Source organism: Zootoca vivipara, chromosome 16 (genome assembly GCF_963506605.1).
Source record: "Zootoca vivipara chromosome 16, rZooViv1.1, whole genome shotgun sequence".
NCBI classification, from domain to species: Eukaryota; Metazoa; Chordata; class Lepidosauria; order Squamata; family Lacertidae; genus Zootoca; species Zootoca vivipara.
This window is the reverse complement of record NC_083291.1, coordinates 38,163,995-38,186,394: the sequence shown is the minus strand read 5'-3', so window position 1 is coordinate 38,186,394 and position 22,400 is coordinate 38,163,995. Positions and strand designations below refer to the sequence as shown.

General features: G+C 48.3%; 1 protein-coding gene across 5 annotated transcripts in view; it reads left to right on the top strand.

Moving 5' to 3' along the window:
* PLXNA3 (plexin A3) overlaps positions 1-22,400 on the top strand; it is a 74,472-nt gene that overhangs the window by 39,988 nt on the left and 12,084 nt on the right. For 4 of the 5 annotated variants that reach the window (XM_035140301.2, XM_035140303.2, XM_035140302.2 and 1 more), the window contains exons 11-27: positions 3,266-3,362; positions 5,063-5,253; positions 5,396-5,541; positions 7,278-7,398; positions 7,648-7,784; positions 8,915-9,088; positions 11,522-11,615; positions 12,719-12,958; positions 13,537-13,680; positions 14,360-14,594; positions 16,037-16,179; positions 16,742-16,998; positions 17,598-17,664; positions 18,324-18,470; positions 19,476-19,665; positions 19,947-20,050; positions 21,140-21,236. In XM_035140301.2, the coding sequence (XP_034996192.2) occupies positions 3,266-3,362; positions 5,063-5,253; positions 5,396-5,541; positions 7,278-7,398; positions 7,648-7,784; positions 8,915-9,088; positions 11,522-11,615; positions 12,719-12,958; positions 13,537-13,680; positions 14,360-14,594; positions 16,037-16,179; positions 16,742-16,998; positions 17,598-17,664; positions 18,324-18,470; positions 19,476-19,665; positions 19,947-20,050; positions 21,140-21,236 (2,584 nt within the window). The remainder of the gene's footprint in view (positions 1-3,265; positions 3,363-5,062; positions 5,254-5,395; positions 5,542-7,277; positions 7,399-7,647; positions 7,785-8,914; positions 9,089-11,521; positions 11,616-12,718; positions 12,959-13,536; positions 13,681-14,359; positions 14,595-16,036; positions 16,180-16,741; positions 16,999-17,597; positions 17,665-18,323; positions 18,471-19,475; positions 19,666-19,946; positions 20,051-21,139; positions 21,237-22,400) is intronic. The other variant, XM_035140304.2, reaches the window with a different exon arrangement.

The following is a 22,400-nucleotide window of genomic DNA, read 5'->3' as shown; positions in this document are numbered from 1 at the left end:
TTTTGCTGTAAGTTGTTGTTTCCTCCTCCTCCTCCTCCTCCTCCTGATGCTGCTGCTGCTGCTACTACGCAGGGCTTAAATGGTGGAGCTGAGCGCCTCCTGCTGCGGAACAAACACTGACAGCTACTGGGCGAGCACTGCCTTCAGCTTGTAGGGCCCTGCCCCTGGGGGATCTTGGCCTGAGCCTGCTGGCCTCCTCTCGCTCGCCATGTCCGGGGATGGTCGGTGGCAGCGGAAAGTTCTTGAGCTTTTTTGGGCGATTGTCCTGAAAGTGGTTAAGCTTTCTTTGTGCAAGCGGGCATCCGCCCAAGCCAAAGACCCATCCAAGTATAAGACAACCCCCAATGCTTTACTAAAATTTTAAGCAATAAAACATAATCTTATACACGGAAAAATACGGTAGTTTTACAGCACCCAGTCAAGGGCAAAGCAGTTGCTTTAACTTTGTTTTACTTTTAGTTCCGATTGTTAGCAGCACGTCCAGACAGGAACTAGGAAAACCCCTGCTTTGATTCTTTAAAGTTTTCATCCCTTCATTGCTGGGTCTTTGTAGGATTACTATACAGCCTGTGGAGTTCTGGCCAGCGCATCTTAGAAAGAACTTTTTAGCTTTCTGATGTGATCAAAGCAAGCCCCATCTTCCCCTTCCCAAGTCAAGAAAAGAACCATTTGCACTCCCCAGTCCTCATCACTCATCTGCTAGGCAGGCAGATGGTTTGGCTGACAGAGCTCAACACCTTGACAAGAAACACGTCAGAAAGGAGAGAAATGGGGGGGACACACAGCCTGGGGAGTGGATCCCATGAAAGCTGCAAATTCTCACTTTAAATAGTGATCTACTTCATTGGCGCTGGCATGCTTTGGCTCCTGGACAAGTAATAACACATAAATGGATTTATAAAGCAACTGTGTGGCTTCTTCCCCTTTGTCACTTGCCCCTTAGCTCATTTGGCAACAGCACCTTTTTAAAAAGCACGCTGTAGTCCTGGAATGGGGGCGGTGTGGTTTAAAACTGTAAAAAATAACATTTATGAAAATTCTGAAGCTATGGGGGTAAATATGGGGTGGGGTGGGGTGGGGTGGGAAAAAATAGGGGAAATGTGTTACGTATAACTTAATTTACTATAGAATTATCATGCCTGAAATATGAGAAGTTTAGTTGATTCAGACAATTACAAATTGAATTTTTGGTTTTTGCGAGACTCCATGAATCCTGAGTTTGAGGGTCTATTACTCCGTTTATGGGGTGCTGCAAAACACAGGGTTTTTGCTGCAAAACTTTTGCCAAACAGTGGCACCAGTTTGGAGTAAATCTGACAGTGATGGGTTTGGGGGGTCTTTTGCTCCATTTGTGGGGCGCTGCAAAACATTCCCAAACTTTGGTGAGAATCAGAAATTGAGGACCTGCCCCCTCCCCCCAAAAAATCCCCCATTTCTCCCACCAGGGCCTTCATACCTTTAGGCCAGGGGTAGGCAACCTAAGGCCCCCAGGCCACAAGCGGCCCACGGGGGTCGTTTAACCAGCCCATGAGCTGCCCCCAAACCGAGCTGCTCGCTTGGCGAGTCCCCGCGCACTGCGCTAAACTGGCACGGCGTGGGGACTCACTTCCACAGTGCCTGCGCAGACGCCAGAAATTGTGGCCGCGCGTGCTCATGCATGCGCAATCCGGCCCACGGAGGGATCTCCACTGGAGTGAACCAGCCCAGGTGAGGTCAACCTTGCCGACCCCTGCTCTAGGCTCTACAGATGTTTTTGGACTCCCAACTCACATCATCCCCAACCAGCGTGACCATCATTTGGAGGGACCTACAGGTCCTGCCCTAAACAAGGTTTCCTGGTTTGTGCCTGTAGGTCCTGTGTATGTGTGCAATATAAATATGTAATATGGGGATTATAGAAAAGCTTCTGCTTCTTTGGGCAGCTGTCGATAAATCCCTACAGAAGCCAACTCACATGCTGAGAACCCAGGAAGTTCTAACAGTGCAAGAAGTGGGGTTATGATCCAGATTCAGTAGATTAGCAAGTAGGTCCTTTCCACCTAGGGTGACCGTTTACTCAATGCCAACAAAGAGGGTAATGGAGGACACAGACCTAAATAAAATGTGCAAATATTAAAATGATCGCTACGGTTTAAATAGAACTACAATGCATGTCTCCATACTGGGGAAGATGATCGTCGGGTTGACCTGTGTGCTTGCTCAGTGTGCTGTCCAGATGCTTGCTGTTGATGGGCAACTTCAAGGCCATTCCTCTCCAAGTCCAATTTAAAGATGCATATGAAGGGAGATTTCATCTAGGTCTTTGTCTTTAAACAGAACTCAGAGCAGGCAGCCCTTCAGACAGAGGACTGTCCTCTGTGAAGTAGGGTGTGTGGCTGCTGCCCTAGTCTTTGTTTCTGATGACTGAGAGTTGAGCCTTGATTGGCAGGCTCTTAAGTACAACTCGTACTTCCTAGGTGGCAAGGCAGTTGGGTGTTCTGTCAGATTCTGGGGAGGTGCCCTCTTTTAGGTTTTCACAATGTGTATTTCTGAATAGGGATTCCCATTACTACAGTCATACTCTGTAGGGATGGGAGAGAGATTTGATATTGTTTGCATTTCAGTGAGAAACTCCCTGATGTGCACTTCTCAAACCAAAGTACAGACCAACACACAAATATCCTTTGAACTTTACCCTTCTCCAAAGTTTGTGCTTCTCCAAAGTTTGTGCTGCCATTCCCTAGCAAGCAGTGTGTATAAAAATGCATACAGTTGTACCTCTACTTACGAATTTAATGCGTTCTGAACACACATTTGTAAGTCGAAAAAAATTGTAAGTCGAATCCCATAGGAATGCATTGGGGGAAAAAATTCGTAAGTCGAAGCAACCCTATCTAAAAATTCGTAAGTAGAAAAAATCCTATCTAAACCGCATCCAAGATGGCGGACGGAGCTCCATTTGTAAGTAGAGGTACCACTGTATACACTATTAGAGAAACGTTTGCATTAAAGAACAACATATAAAAATGCATTATATTAGGGGAAATTGCTTTTTTAAAATGGCTATATTTGTCAAAACTGCATACAAAAATGTATATTTTAGGAGAATTTCACCCTAGCATGCTGACAAATTTTCATGATGGTTCATTTTTGAATGCAAATTATTGTTGTGGAAATGTGGAAAACTCAATTTAAGATTGGGGAAATGAGAAACGGAAATTGACACGTGAATCTATTCCTAGTATTTTGCCTTCTCATACATTTGTGACCCATCTCTTCCCCACAGTACTGGTATGACAGTGATGACTTGGGGGAACTGCCGCTGGATTTTGATGTCATTTGGGATGGAGACTTTGCCATTGACAAGCCACCAGGGTTCAAAGGTATGAGCCCTAGATGCAGAGTTCGTACTAATGGAGGTGCCTTAGGTCTGATTTCTCATGAATCACTTTCCAGTTTTCTAAAACGAACATTTTGTTATGGAGAGACCTTACACCAGGGGTCAGCAACCTTTTTCAGCCGTGGGCCGGTCCACCGTCCCTCAGACCATGTGGTGGGCCAGAGTATTTTGGAAAAAAATATGAACTAATTCCTGTGCCCCACAAATAACCCAGAGATGCATTTTAAATAAAAGCACACGTTCTACTCATGTAAAAACACCAGGCAGGGCCTACAAATAACCCAGAGATGGATTTTAAATAAAGGGACACATTCTACTCATGTAAAAACATGCTGATTCCCGGACCATCCGCGGGCCGGATTTAGAAGGTGATTGGGCCAGATCCATCCCCACGGGCCTTAGTTTGCCTACCCCACCTTACACAGTGATAGTTGGAATGCAGTAAACCAGGGCATGTCAGTGCTGTCCCAAAACGTTTTGCAGCCCGAGGAACATAAATGCCCCTTCTCAACCAGTGGCGGAGGAAGCCTCTTGGGCACCTGGGGCAGTGTGCCCACGGGCGGGGCGAACTGTGCCACACGGCGTCCATAGGGGTTAAGAATGGGGTGCGCTGCACAGCATCCATAGAGATGGGCAGAGGCAGAGCTGGCGGCGGCACATGTCCCAGGGATGAGACCCGGGGCGTACCGCCCCCACCGTGCTCCACCTCTGTTCTCAACACCCACCCACCAGCCACTAAGACCAGCACTTTTTTTTTAAAGGTCTTACTACACTCTTCATCTTACTGCCTTCATCTATCACTCCTTCCCTAATTCTGGTGCTGCCTAAAACAAGTGACTTAACCCTGATGTTAAGATGGGACCCAGGTGGCGCTGTGGTTAAACCACTGAGCCTAGGGCTTGCTGATCAGAAGGTCAGCGGTTCGAATCCCTGTGACGGGGTGAGCTCCCGTTGCTTGGTCCCAGCTCCTGCCAACCTAGCAGTTCGAAAGCACGTCAAAATGCAAGTAGATAAATAGGAACCGCTATAGCGGGAAGGTAAACGGCATTTCCATGTGCTGCTCTGGTTCGCCAGAAGCGGCTTTGTCATGCTGGCCACATGACCTGGAAGCTATACGCCGGCTCCCTCGGCCAATAATGCGAGATGAGCGCGCAACCCCAGAGTCGGTCACGACTGGACCTAATGGTCAGAGGTCCCTTTACCTTTAACCCTGATGTAAAGCCATCTCTGGAAGACAGAGAAGCTGCCTTAAACTGTATCCAACTGTTGGTCTATCTACCTTAGTTATGTCCCCACTTCCTGCTAGAATCTTCCCAGCATCTTAGACTGGACATATTTGCTGGCCTATCTGGACCTGCTGGGGATTTAAACCTGGGACTTTACTCATGCAGAGCAGATGCTGTACCCCTGAGCTTCATTCAGCCCTACACCTTGGTTGACCCTGGTGTGATAACTTCCAGCCCAGATGCATTCAAAGGCACAGTTGCATCAAGAAGCGAACCTACTAAAACGTTTATGGTGATTCTGCCATGTTAAGCATGCAGCTGAATCTTGGCCCACACTGCATGGTTTAGATTGCCAGCATAGGTGGAGGGATCTTTGAGGGGGGTGGCAATCTGGTGCATTGAGAAGAGAGGAAGTTCGTTTCATTTCACCTCCATGTTGTTCTTCCCTCTCCCCCAGCTCTGCTGTACAAGTGTTCAGCCCAGCGCTCCAGCTGCGGGCTCTGCCTCAAGTCAGACCCGCGTTATGAGTGTGGTTGGTGTGTTCCAGAACGCCGTTGTCTCTTGCGCCCTCACTGCCCTGCGTCCCGGCAGAATTGGGTGCCACCTGGACGGCGGGGGGCCCGCTGCACCCACCCCCGCATCACCCAGGTAAGAAAAACTGCTTAGCGGTTCTCTTACTCTGGTGCTTTTCCCTTCTTTTTTGGAACCCCTGCCAACCTCACTGGGTTCTCTCCCCCCCCAATGAGCAGCCTTCCTTTCTCTTCCCCTCCCACCCCCAATCTCTCTGCAGGTGTTGCCATTGACTGGCCCCAAGGAAGGTGGGACACGAGTGACAGTTTGGGGAGAGAACCTGGGGCTTCATTTCTTCGAGGTGGGGGTCCGTGTGGCAGGTGTGCGCTGCACTTCTCTCTCTGCTGAATACATCAGCGCTGAGAGGTTGGTGAGGGTTTTCTGGAAACACTGGGTGCTGGTGGAGGAGGAGCCTGTGGGGTGATGTCAAGGGAAGGTATAGAACAGGGAATCTGGGTAGGAGCAGGAACTGCCCAAAACAACTGTGTGGTTCATGGTCGCTCACTTAACACCACCTTCTGGACCTGGTGATGCATTTAATGGCAGAACTCTGTGAATGCAGCTCCTTCACTCCTCCCTCCGCACTTAAACCAGGAAGTCCCTAGTTAACCAGAGTATCCCATTTTCCCAGAATGGAAGAAACTCTGATCAGCAGCTTTGGAACAAGCCCAGGATCATAAAGTACAATTTATGGCAGAGTGCCTTTTAGTTATAGCACTTGGTTCTCCTGCATTTGGGAGCCAGGGCTTCAAGGCAGGTTTGTCATATTAACTAAAAACAAAATAATATCTAAGAAGGGAGGCTGCAGCGTTGCAAAATCAGAAAAATGAAAGGGAGCCAATAAGCACACGGTTGTACTTGATGAAGCTATAATTTTAATCTTCACACTTTATTATCAGACCAGAAAGATTCATGTTGCAAGAAAGGACAATAAATTTGTCTTTTCCTCCCCCCACGCCCCCCCCCCCAGTGTCATACCTGTATGTTCCACATTTGAATTTAGACATGTTTGTCTAAATGTTTCCCTCTTAAACTCCAGAAACAAGGTTCCCATGCCCAGATTCTCTCACTTTGGTAAAACTGGTCTAAACTACCAAAAATGGGTTTTCTTTGGGGTTATCCACACTTAACTTTTGCTCTGCTTTTTCCAGGCACCGGGAAAGAGCTCTGTGTTTAAGCTTTATTTCCCACTTTCCCTGCGAAAATTCGCGCTTTAGCATTCAGTTGGAACAAACGTCAGTTTGGCTTTTTCATGGATTGCCGTTTGCTCCAGGGGTTTTCATGGGGAAAGATCCAGAGCAAAAAAAGGAGAGGGGGACTTGGACACAAAGCTTTAAAGTGTGGACCATGCCTGAAAAGAGAGGGGCAAAAGGGAAAGTGTAGATAAGCTCTCAGGTCGGCCCAAGTGGACTTTGATGTTTCAATAGCACATGGATGGGTAACCTTTTCAGTCTTAACAGGTGGGAGACTCAGATCTGCCATGATCATGAATTTATTGCTTCCTCTGTGCATCTTGTTTGGGTGGGGCGGTGGGTGGAAGGTGCCTTTCCGATGCAAAACAAGATGATGTTCCTAGCCCCTTGTTGCAGAAACCTCTGGGTTTTCCTTATATTTTGTGCTGAGAAGGATATTGGTGCTGCCTTGATTGAGGTGAAAAGATAGGCCAAGCCAAAAGTATTCATTGGCCAGCTAGGAGTGATGCCAGGAAAATTTAGAGGATTGCACTGAAGGCCTCTCTGACCAAGGCTATTGCTGCTGACCTAACAGGCGCTCCTGAGGAAATGAGGAGTCATCCCCTCCCTAGGGAAGAGCACTGACCAGACTAAAAGGTTTACCAGGCAAACGTCATTCTGTTCAAGGAGTATTTCTTGCAAGGCCTTAACAAACCTGCAGTCCAGGGCAAGACAAGGCTGTGCAAAAATAAATTATGACAAGGGGCATTATGGAATGAAGAATTAGAAGCAATTGATGGCCTTGTGAAGGGAAGGGATGTGGTGGACTCAATGGGGCTGCAGGGATTGGATATGAGGAGTCTTGGTGTGGTGGCGATGGGATGGGGAGGGAGCCATATTCTTCTGACAAATCATCCTTTCTCCCCTCAGGCTGGTGTGCGAACTGGAGCCATCGCTTTTGCCTGACCCTCCCCCTGGGCCTGTGGAGCTGTGTGTAGGCGATTGCAGTGCCGACTTCCGGACCCAGTCAGATACTCCCTTCACTTTTGTGGTAATCAGGGTGGGGGTTAGGGCTCAATAGGCATATTTAGCTTATATGATAAGCAATGAAGTACATGGTAGAAGTCTTGCTTGTAAACTGAAGGTGGGTTTATTTGCGGGAAGGGGTGTTTTCTGAACCCCAGACCCAAAAAGTAGTCCGGTTCTGGAAGGGGTGTCCATGTTAAGCAGCTTGAGGGTAGGGGGAGACTGTTCGTGAAGTGTATCTTCATTATTGATTTCTACCTGTTTTCTCATGTAGACCCCCAGTTTCCATGGGGTATACCCAGAACGAGGTCCTGCCTCAGGCGGGACGAAAATCAGCCTCCTGGGAACGCATCTGGATGCTGGGAGCAATGTCAGTGTTGTGATCCGGGGAGCCCCATGTCAGCTGATAAGGTATTGTTTGGGGTGCCATTCAGGTTTCAGTGGAGTAGGCTGGGAACTCTTGGACAGGCTCAATATTAAATTGGGTTTGGGTAGGGGAAGGAATTGGGTGGAATTCAGCATCACACTGAGGTGAATGTCCATTCAGGACAAGCATTGCAGCAGGCAAAACAATCCCCCCCATCTCCTTCCCCATGCTCTGTTCTGGGAGCTGAGCTTCTAAGCCTTTTTTGGAGGGTGGGCGCAAGTGGAGGAGAGGAGGGGAAAGCTCCGCTGTGCAAGCAGAAACCCTTGGGCTGAAAGGAGTCTTTAGGTCAGTGGTTACCAATTGGTAGTCTGCAGACCCCAGAGGTCTGTTTCACCCATGCAGGGGGTCGCTGGCACCAGGGGCAAGGGCGGAAAACTGCCTAGAAAGCACCAGACAAGTGGAAATCTGCTTGGACCCATGTTTTCTAGGCACGGGACAAGCACAGGTCTTTATGATCCCTAGGCCTGTTTATTTCTTGCATAGCAGCTCCTTGGCATGTAGAAGCTATGAACCGAGAGTCAGCATGGTGCAGCAGGCAGAGTATCAGGCCAAAATTGAGGAGACCCAGGTTCAAATCCCCACTCAGGCATGAAGCTCCTAGACCCTGTTAACTGCCTTTCAGTTTAATCTACCTCAGAATAAAATAGGGTGGTGGTAGTGGGGGGGCGGGAATCAGGTGTGCTGCCCTAGAGCAGGATAAAAATGAAATAAGTCCATGGCCTGAGACCTAAGGTGGCCAGGCACAGAGGAGGAAAGCTCTGTGTTTCCGTTGGGACAATGCAACGTGGGTGGAGGGAAAGTGGAAGATGTTGAATGAAGGGGTGCGGGGAAAGCATAATTTTTGTGGTCAGATTATTTGTGAGGAGGCTGTGTTTGTTTCTTTAATAATAATAATAATAATAATAATAATAATAATAATAATAATAATAATAAATACATTTTTATTTATATCCCGCCCTCCCCAGTCAAAACTGGGCTCAGGGCAACTGACACAGTAAAATTACAATAAGACATAAAAGAAAAAAACAAATTAATTAAAATGCAGGTTATGATACAATTTAAAATTTATTTTTTTTAAAATGCAGCAATAACTCTTAACTTTCCCTCTCCCAAGGCGTAGCGCAGGGGAGATTGTCTGCCTGTCTCCCCCCTCCGCCCTAGGCCCAGGCCTCGCTGAGCTCAGCCTTCGCATTGACCGTGCTAACATCAGCACCAACGGCACAGTCTCCTTCCGCTACAGCCCTGACCCGGTTGTCACAGGGATAGAGCCTGCCTGGAGCATTGCCAAGTAAGTGATGAGCCTGTGACAGCTCTAAGCTTCTTTACGAAGCATCTCTCATTCCCACGGGACGGTGCCCAGGCCCCAAATTGGTAGATGGGAGTAACTGAGGAAATAGGGCTCTTCCCCCCCCCTTCCCCATGACTGCTGCTTAGTGGGGAGGACCCTTATGCTTCCCCACCCCCTCATGACTTGGGGGCTGCTCTCCATCCTCCTCATTTAAAAAGTTTTACTTCAGACACTTCAGCTTTGTCTCGTTTATTCAATCTGTCTCCCATCTCAGTGTTTCTCAAAATATGGTCCCCAGCTGTTGTTGAACTACAACTCCCATCATCCCTAGCTAGCAGGACCAGTGATCAGGGATGATGGGAGTTGTAGTCTAACTACAGCTGGGGACCAATGTTTGACAAACAGTCTCATCTTCTATGCCAGCAATTTGTTTAGATTCCAATAGAGAGAGAGAGAGAGATAGATATAGATATTTAGACACACACACAGCTTACCCTAATCCAAGGACAATATTGCAAATACAGGCATTCCCCCACTAGGGCTGGGCAATACCTGGTTTTCCACATTGTGATATATCACCAGCTAAACACCACCATTTAGTGATATATTATGATTTTTGAAGCTTGGAACTATGTAGGAGGGTGAAGATTGGGTGAAGGAGCAGTCTGTGGAGATCATGCAGGTCGGGGGGTGTGTGTGTGCAGATCGGGCGTGTGGATGGACAAAGGAACATGGAGAGTGGGTGTGTCAGTGAGCAAAGAAGCATGGAGATTAGGCTTGAAGGAAGCAAGTCAGGCATACACACATGCAGAAGGGAGCAAGGAAGGAAAGAGGCTTGAAGAACACAGGACAATGTGGTGAGGTGTTTTTTTACTTCGTGGCGTCTGGGAGGGAAGTCAGCGACTCAGCATCAGTGGGCTTCATGAAACCATGTTTTCTCCCAGCTGCTTCCAGGCAAACCCGCATTGAACACTCACACAAACTGTGATTCATGATGCATTGCCATGTCAGTTGTTTTTAGACAGTTATCGTGATGTGATCTAGAAACCGATATTGGACGATATATCAATATATCGCCCTGCCCTACCCCCTACATACGCGTGATTGAGTCACACACAACCCTGTATATGTGTGGTGCTGCGAAATAAATAGATAGATTCAAACCAGGAAATGGCAGGAGAGAGCTGGAAAGTCCTCATGGCTCATGAGAAGACCCTCCTAGTAGCCCAAAGAGGACGTCAGTGAGGGCAGAGGAAGCCCCAAAGAGACCAGAGGCACAGTGGGGCTTTGTTTAAGCTGCTCAGCCTCCCTGCCTAATAGCTGATGCATGGGGTAGTGCAGCAGCAGCAGCAGCCACCGCTGCAGCCACCGCCGCCACTTACCCAGGCATCTTCCCAGCTGGTCCCAGGGCTTCAATTCTAGCTGGAGAAAGTTGTGGGGGGAAAGAGCTGGAGAGCAGGAAAAAAAGGGGGTTTCAAGGCTTTTTAGAGGGTGCTCCCCACTCACGCAATCTTCACTTATGGGGGGAGGCAGAACTTAACCACCACGTAAGTAGGGGGATGCCTGTACTAAAAAATTATATTCCTTTACTATAGACACATCTTCCAAATTAAAAAGCATGGAGAGGACAACATTTACAGGCCGTGGGATTAAGCTTCAGCTGAAAAGAGATACTGATTTTTTAGTATATATGTATGCATGTTTTTTTAATTTTGTGAACTGTATATACAAGAGGGTGAAGGCCATTTGTATCCCACTCTTCCTCCCAAAGGAGCCAAGGGTGGCAAGCAACAAGCAAAAAAGCAATTCCAATTCAGATGCAGACTGGGAAAGAGCTCTACTTAAAAGGCACATACAGATCTGTCTTCCTGTGTGCACATAAGCACACTCCTGACTTGGGGGACTGTTAGAATTCTTAGAGTACTTTTCACACCATCTAGAAACCTGAATGCTCATATCAATGCTCATATCACATGACACGGCACACACCATATGAATGGCAGTGTCCCTCAACTTTTGGGGGGGACCACCTCAAATATTTTATTGGGGGGGCCAAAGGGACCTCAGCCCCTAGGACTTCTATGCTCAAGGCTAATGGTAAACACTGGGGAAATCGAGTTTTGGAAAGGGAGGGGGAGCACACATAGGGAGCACACTAGCTTTGATCCTGTGTGAACTTTCCTTGGCTCATTTGCAAAGGACAGCATCTGTGACATTCTGAGCATACCTAGCCTTCTCCATGCAACTGTATCCCTGGTCTCCTTGCCATTGCCGCACCCCTGGGTGGGTGCCATTATGAGAATGGGGTCTTACCAAAGTCATGAATTTCCCTTTCTTTGGCAAGGTCTTCTCTTTATCATCTGCACCACCACAGTGTTTGTGGGCTGAATCCATTTACCTCCCCCTCTGTCTTTTCTTACCCTCACCCTACAGTGGTAGTACCAGTCTTACAGTGAGTGGGACCCACCTGCTGACAATCCAGGAGCCCCGTGTTCGAGCTGCCTATGGGGGAATAGAAACCATCAATGTGAGTCTTCTGCAGAGTGGGCTAAACTGATGCAGACTGAGTGTGCAGCAAAAAAGAGGCAATTGACAGACATAGAGGAGAGAGGGAGGGAGGGAGGGAGGGAGGGAGGGAGGGAGATGGGATTTGCCATCAAGTTAGCTCAGGCATCCCCAAACTTCAGCCCTCCAGATGTTTTGGACTACAATTCCCATCTTCCCCGACTACTGGTCCTGTTAGCTAGGAAACATGGGAGTTGTAGGCCAAAACATCTGGAGGGCCGCAGTTTGGGGATGCCTGAGTTAGCTACTCTGCTCTAAGAAACAATATACCACTAACCCATATTGTGTATCAACCAGTACTATCACTTGGCTTAAAACATTTTTGTTGATCTGCAGACCAGGAGTTCAAGAGCAGAATGTCCACTGCACCTGTAGTTCTTAACTTCAGACTTTTGCTGGGTTTTCGCTTCCGCTTTTAAGCTGTCCATCTTGTGTTCGTTTAATTTGTGTGATTGTAGCTGGCCAGCCACCAAGTGTGTTAAGCTGTGATTGCATAAGTCGAATTCACACAAGTTGCGAGTTGACTGTACAGTATATAAACTCACTGCACATTCTCCCTCCACTGTCTGAGAGAAGGTCCGTAGCTTAAGGAACTGTTCAGACACATGATCTCCCACTTTCATTCTGGATGGTGAAGTTCAGAAAGAAACTCCATCATGTGATATATTTTTTCTTAATCGTGTATTTCCACTCCCAAGACTCTGTAAGTAAAAACCATAAAATGTAAACCATAAAATTGTAAGTAAAACCATGAAATGGTTCTTAAACATATCCATCTCTTGTCTTGAAGCCAAGATAAAGATTAGGAGGCCCAAAGCATTCTGGGAGGGAGGGAATAGTCCTCCCTTCCAAGCCCTTAAAAGGCAACATATTTTTTGAGAGCTAATTGTGAAAGCCAAGACTCTGCATGTCAGAACTCTGCATACCTACTCTGCCCATCTGCCTTTAAGACGGGCAGAGTACGATAGGTATGCACGGTTGGGTGTTGAAGGTCAGAAGCCAAGTGTAGCGGGTTGTTCTTTGTTCCCCCTCAGTTGTGGGGTGTCTGTTTTTCCTTCCTTGCAGAGTTGTCAGGTGCTGAATGACTCGGTGATGTTGTGCAAAGCCCCTGGCATCATACCTGGGGAGCAGGCCCTGCCCCTTGCAGGTGCTCACCCTGACGAGTTTGGCTTCCTCCTGGATGATGTGGCAACCGCACGTACCTTGAACCGCTCAGCCTTTACCTACTACCCTGACCCCAGCTTTGAGCTGTTTGGTCCCAGCGGCATCCTGGAGATTAAGCCTGGATCCCATGTAGTCCTCAAGGTACTGAAGCAGTTTGGGTCAGGGCTTTTAAAACGTTAATGGTTGAAAACCTCAAGCCAATAAAATGATAGCCTGCTCAAAGCCTACTGAAAGGAAAAACCATGACAGAATTATTTTGTCCAGCATGATGTGGACCTTTTGGTTAGAGATGAGCATTCCAAAAAAGAAAGGAGTGCCTATTTTATGGTTGTGGCATTCAGATACAGAATTTGATCAGAAATTGAGAATTAGTTTTCTTACATAAATGTTTTTAAAACTTTTTTCTAGAACTTATGACAGCAAAGTAGGTGCGAGTAAATAGGCCTTGTTTGGTGAAATCTGGTTGAGGTGGTCTGAGGAGGATTCCCGGTGATTAAGGAATTTAGTTTTAGATCCTTGCGATGGATAAGAGAAATGTACAATTTTGCATGATCTGTACAGGCTGCAGAGAATGAATGTGCTTTTCGGTGGTGCTTTTTCCAGTTTGCAGTTTGAGAGTCCTGGGCTTGGACGCAAGAGACTGTCTTCTCCAAACCTAGATTCAGGATCCTATGACAGAATCCTCCCATATCTTCTCTCATATTCCTGTTTTCTTTCAGGGCAGGAACCTGATCCCAGCAGTATCAGGCAGCACACGACTCAACTATACAGTGCTGATCGGCGGAGAGCCCTGCATCCTGACTGTCTCAGAGACCCAACTGCTGTGTGACTCACCAAGCCAAACCGGGGAACAGCCAGTCACGGTACACCAATCCTTGGAAGTCAGGGAGGGAAGGGGGGATGCAGAGAGATGGGATCAGTCTGCCCATTCCAGGGAGAACTGCCAGTGCTATGGACATGCAAGGGGTTGTCCAGTGAGTGGTTTGTCCTGGTGATGTGACATAGTAGTATGCAAGTGTTAGCCTGAGGAATGTCATCCCCGCCCCCCCCCCGCATGTGTAGGTACACAGCTGGTGGGTGGGCCTGCAGATCCTGCCCAACCATGTGGACCAACTAAAAGAGAAGAAAAAGCAAAACAGAGCACCCAATACATCTAGGTTGAAGAGTGTGGGATATGCTCACCAAATAGTACTTACCCCAAACCTGGATCTTGGCATCTAGGAATTCTCCTTTTCTACCTATTTTTTCCCCCCTTGCCACCAACAAAGAGGCCAACGGTGTTCCAAGAACAAGTCCTGATGTCCAAAAAGATTTGCCCTAAGTGCATTTGAGGGCTGTTCCCCTGAGCTAAGCTGCTAGACCTCATTGTTTTCAGAGACAGCACATATCCTGAGCAGCAGGTGCCAGCTAGTTAAATGTACAAGGGGATGGGAGAGCTGTTGCCTTAACGATGGTGGATTATATAAATGGGCCCTTGGCCAGACCCAGCAAGGGTGCTTCTTCTGTGTGACCCGGCTTAATCTCTCGCTCTTCTTTTTGTAGATCCTGGTGGGGGGTCTCTCGTTCTCCCCTGGGACCTTACACATTTACCCTGAGACAGCCCTGCCTTTGCCGGCTCTTGTTGGGTTAGGTGCAGGAGGAAGCCTGCTTCTGGGCGCCATCATTGGGGTGCTGGTGGCCTACAAGCGGAAGACGCGGGATGCTGACCGTACTCTGAAGCGGTTGCAGCTGCAGATGGACAACTTGGAGTCTCGCGTGGCCCTGGAGTGCAAGGAAGGTATTTAGGGGGCTGGGAAATAAAGGGATGTGAATGTAGGGGGCAGCAACATTGCCTTTGGGGCCTAAGGTTGGTAGTTGTCGCTTGAACGTGTTAGGACGTCGCTTGAACGTCTCTTAGGAGGCGACTGGTGCCAATTTAGGTCTTTAGTTGTTATCTGTAGCCTGGAGTGCGGAAGTCCAGCTCCCTCTGGGCACTTTGTATGCATCAGGACTGGTTCCCAGGGTATGGAATAGTTCCTTTTGTAGATTGGAAAGATGTGCAGCCGTTATGGGCTCCATATCCTTTTCACAGCAAATAGTTTGTGGCAGTCACCAGCTCCTGTAACACTGCGACAAGGCCAGCCCTACCATTCAGCAGAGTGGGATGGCTGCATCAGACAGCTAATTCTGGGTGTCATGAAGGGACAGGAAACCAGGAGTTATTGAAGGTATTTCTGATAGTATCTCCACTAGCAAGGAGAGATGCTCGTGGGATTTTCTGTCTCATTTGCCAGAATAACTTGGCCAGCTTTAAACTGGCCATGATTGGGGTGGGATTTGCTGTTCTGCTTTAGGTACCAAAATGTATTTAGTTTATAGGTAGCAAAAGTCTTTGGTTGTAGGCTTATCCCACAACCATCCCTATTTTGTTCCCATTTTGTGAAATATTTGAGTGTTGGGAGTTTTTTGTTAATGTATTAATTGCACAGAATATTTGTTTAGGGTTCAGCCCCTCCTTGGGTGTCTCGAAATTAAATCTCTGTTGTTTGTCCGGGGGTGGCTGGGCAAGAAGGGCAGAGAAGGTCCACCTAAACTAGGCATCCCCAAACTGCGGCCCTCCAGATGTTTCGGCCTACAACTCCCATGATCCCTAGCTAACAGCACCAGTGGTCGGGGAAGATGGGAATTGTAGTCCCAAACATCTGGAGGGCCGAAGTTTGGGGATGCCTGACCTAAACTCTAGATGGCAAAGACATGGGCATAGGCACAAAATGCCAAGGTACCATTCCCCCCTCCCCATTTCCCCACTACTGCACACCATGACTACTTGTACCAATAGACACACATTCCCTGCTTTAGAGAACAGTTTAGAACAAAGAGAAGACAGAGAAGAACCTTCAGCAATAAGTGTGGCAGAGTGCAGTCATCTTAGGCAGTTATTTTTGGTGTAAATGTGTGTCAAAAATCCACAAAAGCATCCCTTTGTGTGAAATGTTGAGAGGGTTGTGCTTGATACAGCTTGGTGGGCTCAGAGAAAAGGCACTTGCCACGAATGGTCTTTAATGAGAAATGTGGCAGCTTCTGGAGAACCCTAGGAACCCAGGTGTCTTTAAATTCTTTGGCTCCCTTAGGATTCAAAAGCCATGGGGTGTGTTTTTTTTTGGGGGGGGGATTACAGTGGAGAAGGTTACCCGTTATCCATGGTCTGCAACACTTTTGACCATCTTCCACCTCCTCCAGCTTTTGCTGAGCTGCAGACAGACATTAACGAGCTGACAAACAACATGGATGGTGTGAAGATCCCTTTCCTGGACTATCGGACCTATGCAAGGCGTGTGCTTTTTCCAGGAGTGGATGAGCACCCAGCACTGCAGGAGACGAGTGTAAGTTGCAAAGGGGGGGGGGACCACAACGTCTATGTTCTGCCTTATCAACCGGAAGCAGGTGTGCCTCTGTAGACGGGTTGCTGGGAATCAGTCACAAGTGGACAGAGTGCAGTTGCACTCGGGTTATGCCTCTGGCCTTCCTTATAGTCACCTGGTTGGCCATTGTGAGACCAGGTTAGCCATTGTGAGACCTGGTTGGCCATTGCTGTACTACGACGGGCCCTTTGGCCTGATCCAGTAAGGGGTTTCTGCCTGTCAGCCCCCAAAGGCACCTATCTCATTGCTGTTGGAAACAAGAAGCTGGTCTAGGTGGGTCCTTGGTCTGATCTAGCAGCAAAGGGTGTTCCTATTCTTTTAATGCTCTTATGCAGAAGAGACGTGTGTGGTCAATAGCGCAGAAGACAACATTCCTCTCTCAGCAGCCATCTTGTGAGCAGCAGCATCTCAAAGACATATGCAAAGTTGCAGGACCCTCCATGGGAATGTTTTTAATGTGCATGACCCATTTCCCAAATGTCCTTAAGGGGCGTGTGTCTCTCGTTTCTCTTGCCCTCTACAGACGCCACCGAGCACAGAGAAGGGCCTCCGCCTCTTCGGGCAGCTGCTGCACACGCGGCCCTTCCTGTTGACTTTCATCCACACCCTGGAGGGCCAGCGTGGCTTCTCCATGCGGGACCGGGGGGCTGTTGCTTCCCTGACTATGGTGGCCCTGCAGGGCAGGCTTGACTACGCTACTGGCGTGCTGAAGCAGCTGCTGGCAGACCTCATTGAAAAGAACCTGCAGAACCGTGCGCACCCCAAGCTCTTGCTCCGCCGGTGAGAGGCTTTCTTTGCTCCACACCACCACTTAATGCCATAAGCCTTTAACCCTCACACTGCCACCAAACAAGTGCCATAGCACCCTCGATTGCCTCTCCATATTCTAAAGGAGATTGCCAGACCCACTTAAGGCTGGGAGCCATTGTAGCATTGTGCTGCCGACATTTGTCCCTCTGCAGCACTTCCACACAGAGTTGCTATGGGTCCTCAGCCCCTGCTAGTCATGCCATAGGTTCCGCCTCTAAACATGCAAAGTCCTCCTTGCTACTTCTGTGCTCCTCCCTGTTGTAATTCTCCCCACCATCTTTCCAGTCTAGCGGACTGAATTGATGCTGTGTGTCTCTTCCTTCCCCTCAAATGTGCCTGTAATCCCAGGGGCTGGGGGTAGCGGCATCTGATTTGTTGGAGTGAACTTTGTTGGGGCAGAGGAAGTAGGGAGGGCAAGTTTCTTGTCCCTGTGACATGGCAAAGGGATTCCCAGATTTATGCACATTTCTCTCTTCACAGCTGTGTGCATGTGGGCATTGAGGATTCCCTCCACCTCCCACATGTGGGGAACTCAGCTGTCTGTGCTCTCTCTTTTTCTGTTTCCCCAGGACGGAGTCCGTAGCTGAGAAAATGTTGACAAATTGGTTTACTTTCCTGCTGCACAGGTTCCTCAAGGTGAGTGCATGCAAGAGAAAGAGGGGGGCGGGCAGGGGGAGGGAGAGAGAGATGGAAAGGGGCCTCTGACATCTGGGCCCTAGCCCTTATTCTGGCAGAGAGCAGGAATCTAAAGGCGGCTGAGGGGAACTAGAGGCCAAAGATCCAGAATTTTCTACCCACGGTCTTTGTCCTGGGGATAGGGAGTTGTGAATGAGAGTTCTGTGGTTAGGGAAGGAAATGTTTTGCATGTATAAGCTTCCATGTCCAATCCCTAGGATATGCAGTTTGAAAAATGACCAGGTAGCAGGGGATGGCAGCTGTGGCTACTCCATTAGGCCAAGCAGGGTGCATCCCCACCACCCTCGATTGGCCCTCCTTACTTACAACCGGTCGAGGAGAGTGTGGCCCTGCCTGCTGCCTGCCACCTCCTTATTCAGCAGGGAGGAGGAATGGGAGTGAGGAGGAACTCGAATGTGTTGGCTCTGGCTCTCACTGGCTGTGGTTGTACCTGTCACTGCCTATGGCTAATGCTGGGCTCTCTGCCTCCTGGGTGATGGAGAGCACCTTTCTCTGCCAGAGGCCCTGCTGCCAAAGTAGATGGATAATAATCTGGCCTGGGATAAGGGAGCTTCCTGTGTTCCTTGCCTATGAGCTTCTCTCTTCTTCCCCACCTCCAGGAATGTGCTGGGGAGCCGCTATTTATGTTATTCTGTGCCATCAAGCAGCAGATGGAGAAAGGACCCATAGATTCCATCACAGGCGAGGCTCGCTACTCGCTGAGCGAGGACAAGCTCATTCGCCAGCAAATAGATTACAAGACCTTGGTGAGGATGCTGGTGGCTGTGCTACGCCGCTTCGTAGTCTGGGGAAGATAACAGTTTAGTTTGCTCTGTGAAGGGGGTGTTGCGTAGGCCATTCTGGCTTGCGGTCTTGGTGGTTTAGAGCAGTGCTCCCCGACCTTTTTATCGCCGCGGACCAGTCAACGTTTGATAATTTTACCACGGCCCGCTGAGGGGGGAACGCTGATTGTTTATATTTTATTTAGATTGTTTTGATTTAATAATTTTAATTTAATTGTATTTAAATGTTCCTTGGGCGGCCCGGTACCAATTGATCCACGGACCGGTACCGGTCCGTGGCCCGGGGGTTGAGGACCACTGGAACTTTAGAGGACTCCAGGGCACCAGGTTTGAAGAGATAAGCAGCAGCCTAACATTTTAAGGGCAGGAGACATAACTTTATGGGGCTGACCTATTTAAGCCTCAAATGGGGCTGCCTTAAAGGAAGAAGGGAATGGAATGGAAGTTCCACAAAGTTCCATAGAACTGGGGAGAGGAACAGGGAAGGGCGAGATTAGCCCAGCTATGCCAAAGGCTGCTGTCTGCCTGTGTGGTGCATGCTGGACTTTGGCTAAGGTGAGGCACTAGGTTCTGCTTACAGGCAGCTGGGGGTGGGGGGCAAAATCAACTTTACAGTTCTATGTAGGAATAAAAGTTTGGTTCATTTGTTTTTTACTTTTGGCTGACCGCGAAAAGAATTGGCCTTCTCCTGTTTCCATCCTGGCGTAGATTAGGCAACCTGCTCTTGTACCTCCATGTTAGTTTGGCAATGAAAAGGTTTTCAAAATGTCTCCAAGTTCATAATCAGACTGACCCCCCAATACAGCAATGCTGGAACTGCCTTTGCTCACAAATGGTAGTTGGGGATGGGAGGAATGACCAGAGCTGAAAAACTGTCTAGGTAGGACCCTGGGCGCATGTAACTAGGGATGCATGAGTCTTGAAACTGTGACGATTGCAATGTTAGCAGTTTTTTCTCTCTGCTCCCAGACTCTGTTATGTACCCCCCCTGAGCCCCCTGGGGGTCCTGCTGTGCCTGTCAAGGTATTAAACTGTGACTCAGTGACGCAAGTGAAGGAGAAGCTGCTGGACGCTGTGTACCGTGGGGTGCCCTATTCCCAACGCCCACGTGCTGAAGACATGGAGCTGGGTATGAAGGCAGGAACGTGGGAGAAAGCAGGTGGGGCTTGGGAGCATGGACTGGACATCTTGGTTATTAGCCACTGGGCTTAAGCTAGGGGTGGAGGACCTTGGTTCCCGCAGATGCTCTTCGACTGTAGGTCTCATTATCCCTAACCACAGGCCATGCTGACTGGGGCTGATGGGAATTTCAGGAACAACAACATCTGGAGGGCCACAAGCTCCCCATCCCTGGCTTAAGTTGTAACAAAATAGGGGGGGAGCCTGGGAGAGAGAATACCAAGCCAGCTCTCTCCTCATTGACCTTCTTTTTCACCCCAGAATGGTGTCAAGGCAGTGGGGGGCGAACCATTCTGCAGGATGAGGATGCCACAAGCAAGATTGAAGGAGACTGGAAACGGCTCAATACACTTGGGCATTATCAGGTAACTGGTTTCCCCTCCACCCAGCTCAGGGCCAGGTGAACTACCCTGGATTCCTAATAGGTTTACCATAGCCTGGGGGAAATGGGAAAGCGCGGTAGTGTTTGGGAGCAAGCAGCTTCCAAGCAGTACAAGGTGTGAAGGCTTTTCTACATTCCATAGGAATATTTCCGGCAGGAATCAGGAAATAAATCATGCTTTGCACGCCATGGAGGATTTGAGGAGTGGAATAGAGTAGGTTGCAAGGGGGGTGGAAGAGGGGGCCGTGCATGTGAGTGCCTCGACCAAGCATAGAACACTGGATTACCTCAAGAATACAACTCGAGGTGTTATCCTCCGTACTATTTGGAAGCTTCAGTGACAAACTGGGGGATTATCCTAGCTCTCCTCTTGTGTGCTGAGGTAGAAAGAAGCTGATTCAGTAGTAGCATAATGGCTTAAGACTTCAAGGCAGGAAGATCCTTGTTCAAATCTCGTCTCCATCATGAATTCACTATGTTGGCCACTTAAGCCAAGCCACTCTTCTCTCAGGTTCACAAACACATATGCTTGCACACACTTCCATATAATACAGTGGAACCTCGGTTTATGAACACCTCGGTTTATTAATTTTCGGTTTACAAACGCCGCAGACCCATCTGGAACGAATTAATTCACTTTCCATTACTTTCAATGGGAAAGTTTGCTTCAGTTTATGAACGCTTCAGTTTATGAACAGACTTCCAGAACCAATTACACCCATGCTTCGGGTTAAGTACGCTTCAGGTTGAGTACTCTGCGGACCCGTCTGGAACGGATTAATCCACTTTCCATTACTTTCAATAGGAAAGTTCACTTCAGTTTATGAACGCTTCAGTTTATGAACAGACTTCCGGAACCGAGGTACCACTGTAATAATATTGGCCTACTTTACAAGGCTGTTACTAAGATAATGCAGGCAAAATGCATTGAAAATTGTAAATGTGGTATTATTATTATTATTATTATTATTATTATTATTATTATTATTATGTGTCTTTTTGTTCTCTTCCCCCTCTTTTAACCCCATCTTTACCTGTCCCACCCCTGCCACCCCTGCCATTCAATGTGCAGGTAGCAGATGGCTCTGCAGTGGCGCTGGTTCCTAGGCAGGCGTCGGGCTACAATATAGCCAGCTCTTTCACTTTCACCCACTCGCTGAGCCGCTATGGTAAGGAATGACACATCCTGGTGAACACTCCCCATTACCTCTAATGCTTGGCTGCACTAAGTGACCAATGGCTCCTGCCTTTCTCTCTTTGACAAGGTAACACAGTGTTGTGCAAAGTTATGCTGCATTTTTTGGGTGGCTGTGGAGTCGAATTCAGCTCTCCCCCCTCCCATTGCCACTAAAGTTTGAGAGGATGAAAATGCATCTTCCCTCCTTCTGTACACACTACACAAGAAACTTTAACCTCCTGTCCCACCCCCGCTCCCCCCCCCCAAATTAATTCTGTGCTCAGACAATCCATATTTTGGATTCTTCAGTCTATATAATTTATGCAAATTTACATTTTTCATAATTTTTCATAATTTCTCATTGTTAGCCATGGGTTTAGTCCAGACTTCCTCAACCTCGGCCCTCCAGATGTTTTGAGACTTCAATTCCCAGCATCCCTAACCACTGGTCCTGCTAGCTAGAGATCATGGGAGTTGTAGGCCAAAAACATCTGGAGGGCCGAGTTTGAGAAAGCCGGGTTTAATCACTGCTCTCAATCACTGGAACTCTTATTCAGCCACACTTGCTCAATATCATTATTATTAAAAGCTGATGCTGAATTCTGCACATTGTGTTGCCTGTTTTGTGCTTCCTCTTCATTCCTGCTGAATCACAGCACGTGCACAGGTCCACGAGGCTGGAATTAATGCACACAGGGGTGCTGTGTCCTTGGCCTTGTTCTCAGAGTCCATAGACTGACTCTTTCCTGACCTGTTGGCTCTTTTGCAGTGCCATCTGTCAGCGTTTCACCTGAGCCCTCCTAAGCTGAGAACGCAACCTTTTGCGGGCAGCATTTTTCTGTTGTCCATCCATGTGATCTGGTTCCTTGCTGTATACAGTGTGAACTGGAGCATAAGAAGATTTGTCCTTCACAAGTGAAGTGTCCGTTCTTACTGTGTGACACTGCAACCTTCTGGCCTTTTGTTGCTTGCCCTATTATCACCTAAGCCAGGTGGCCTTTGAAGGAGGGCTATTGCCACGTCCAAACTTCTTATCCCTAAGCTTTCTTCCAGCACCACCCTGGCCTGGCTGTAATTATGTTTTCTATTCCAAGCCTGGAATGCATGTAATTTTACTGCCACTCCCACTCTGTGGCTTTGTGGTTGGAGGGGAACG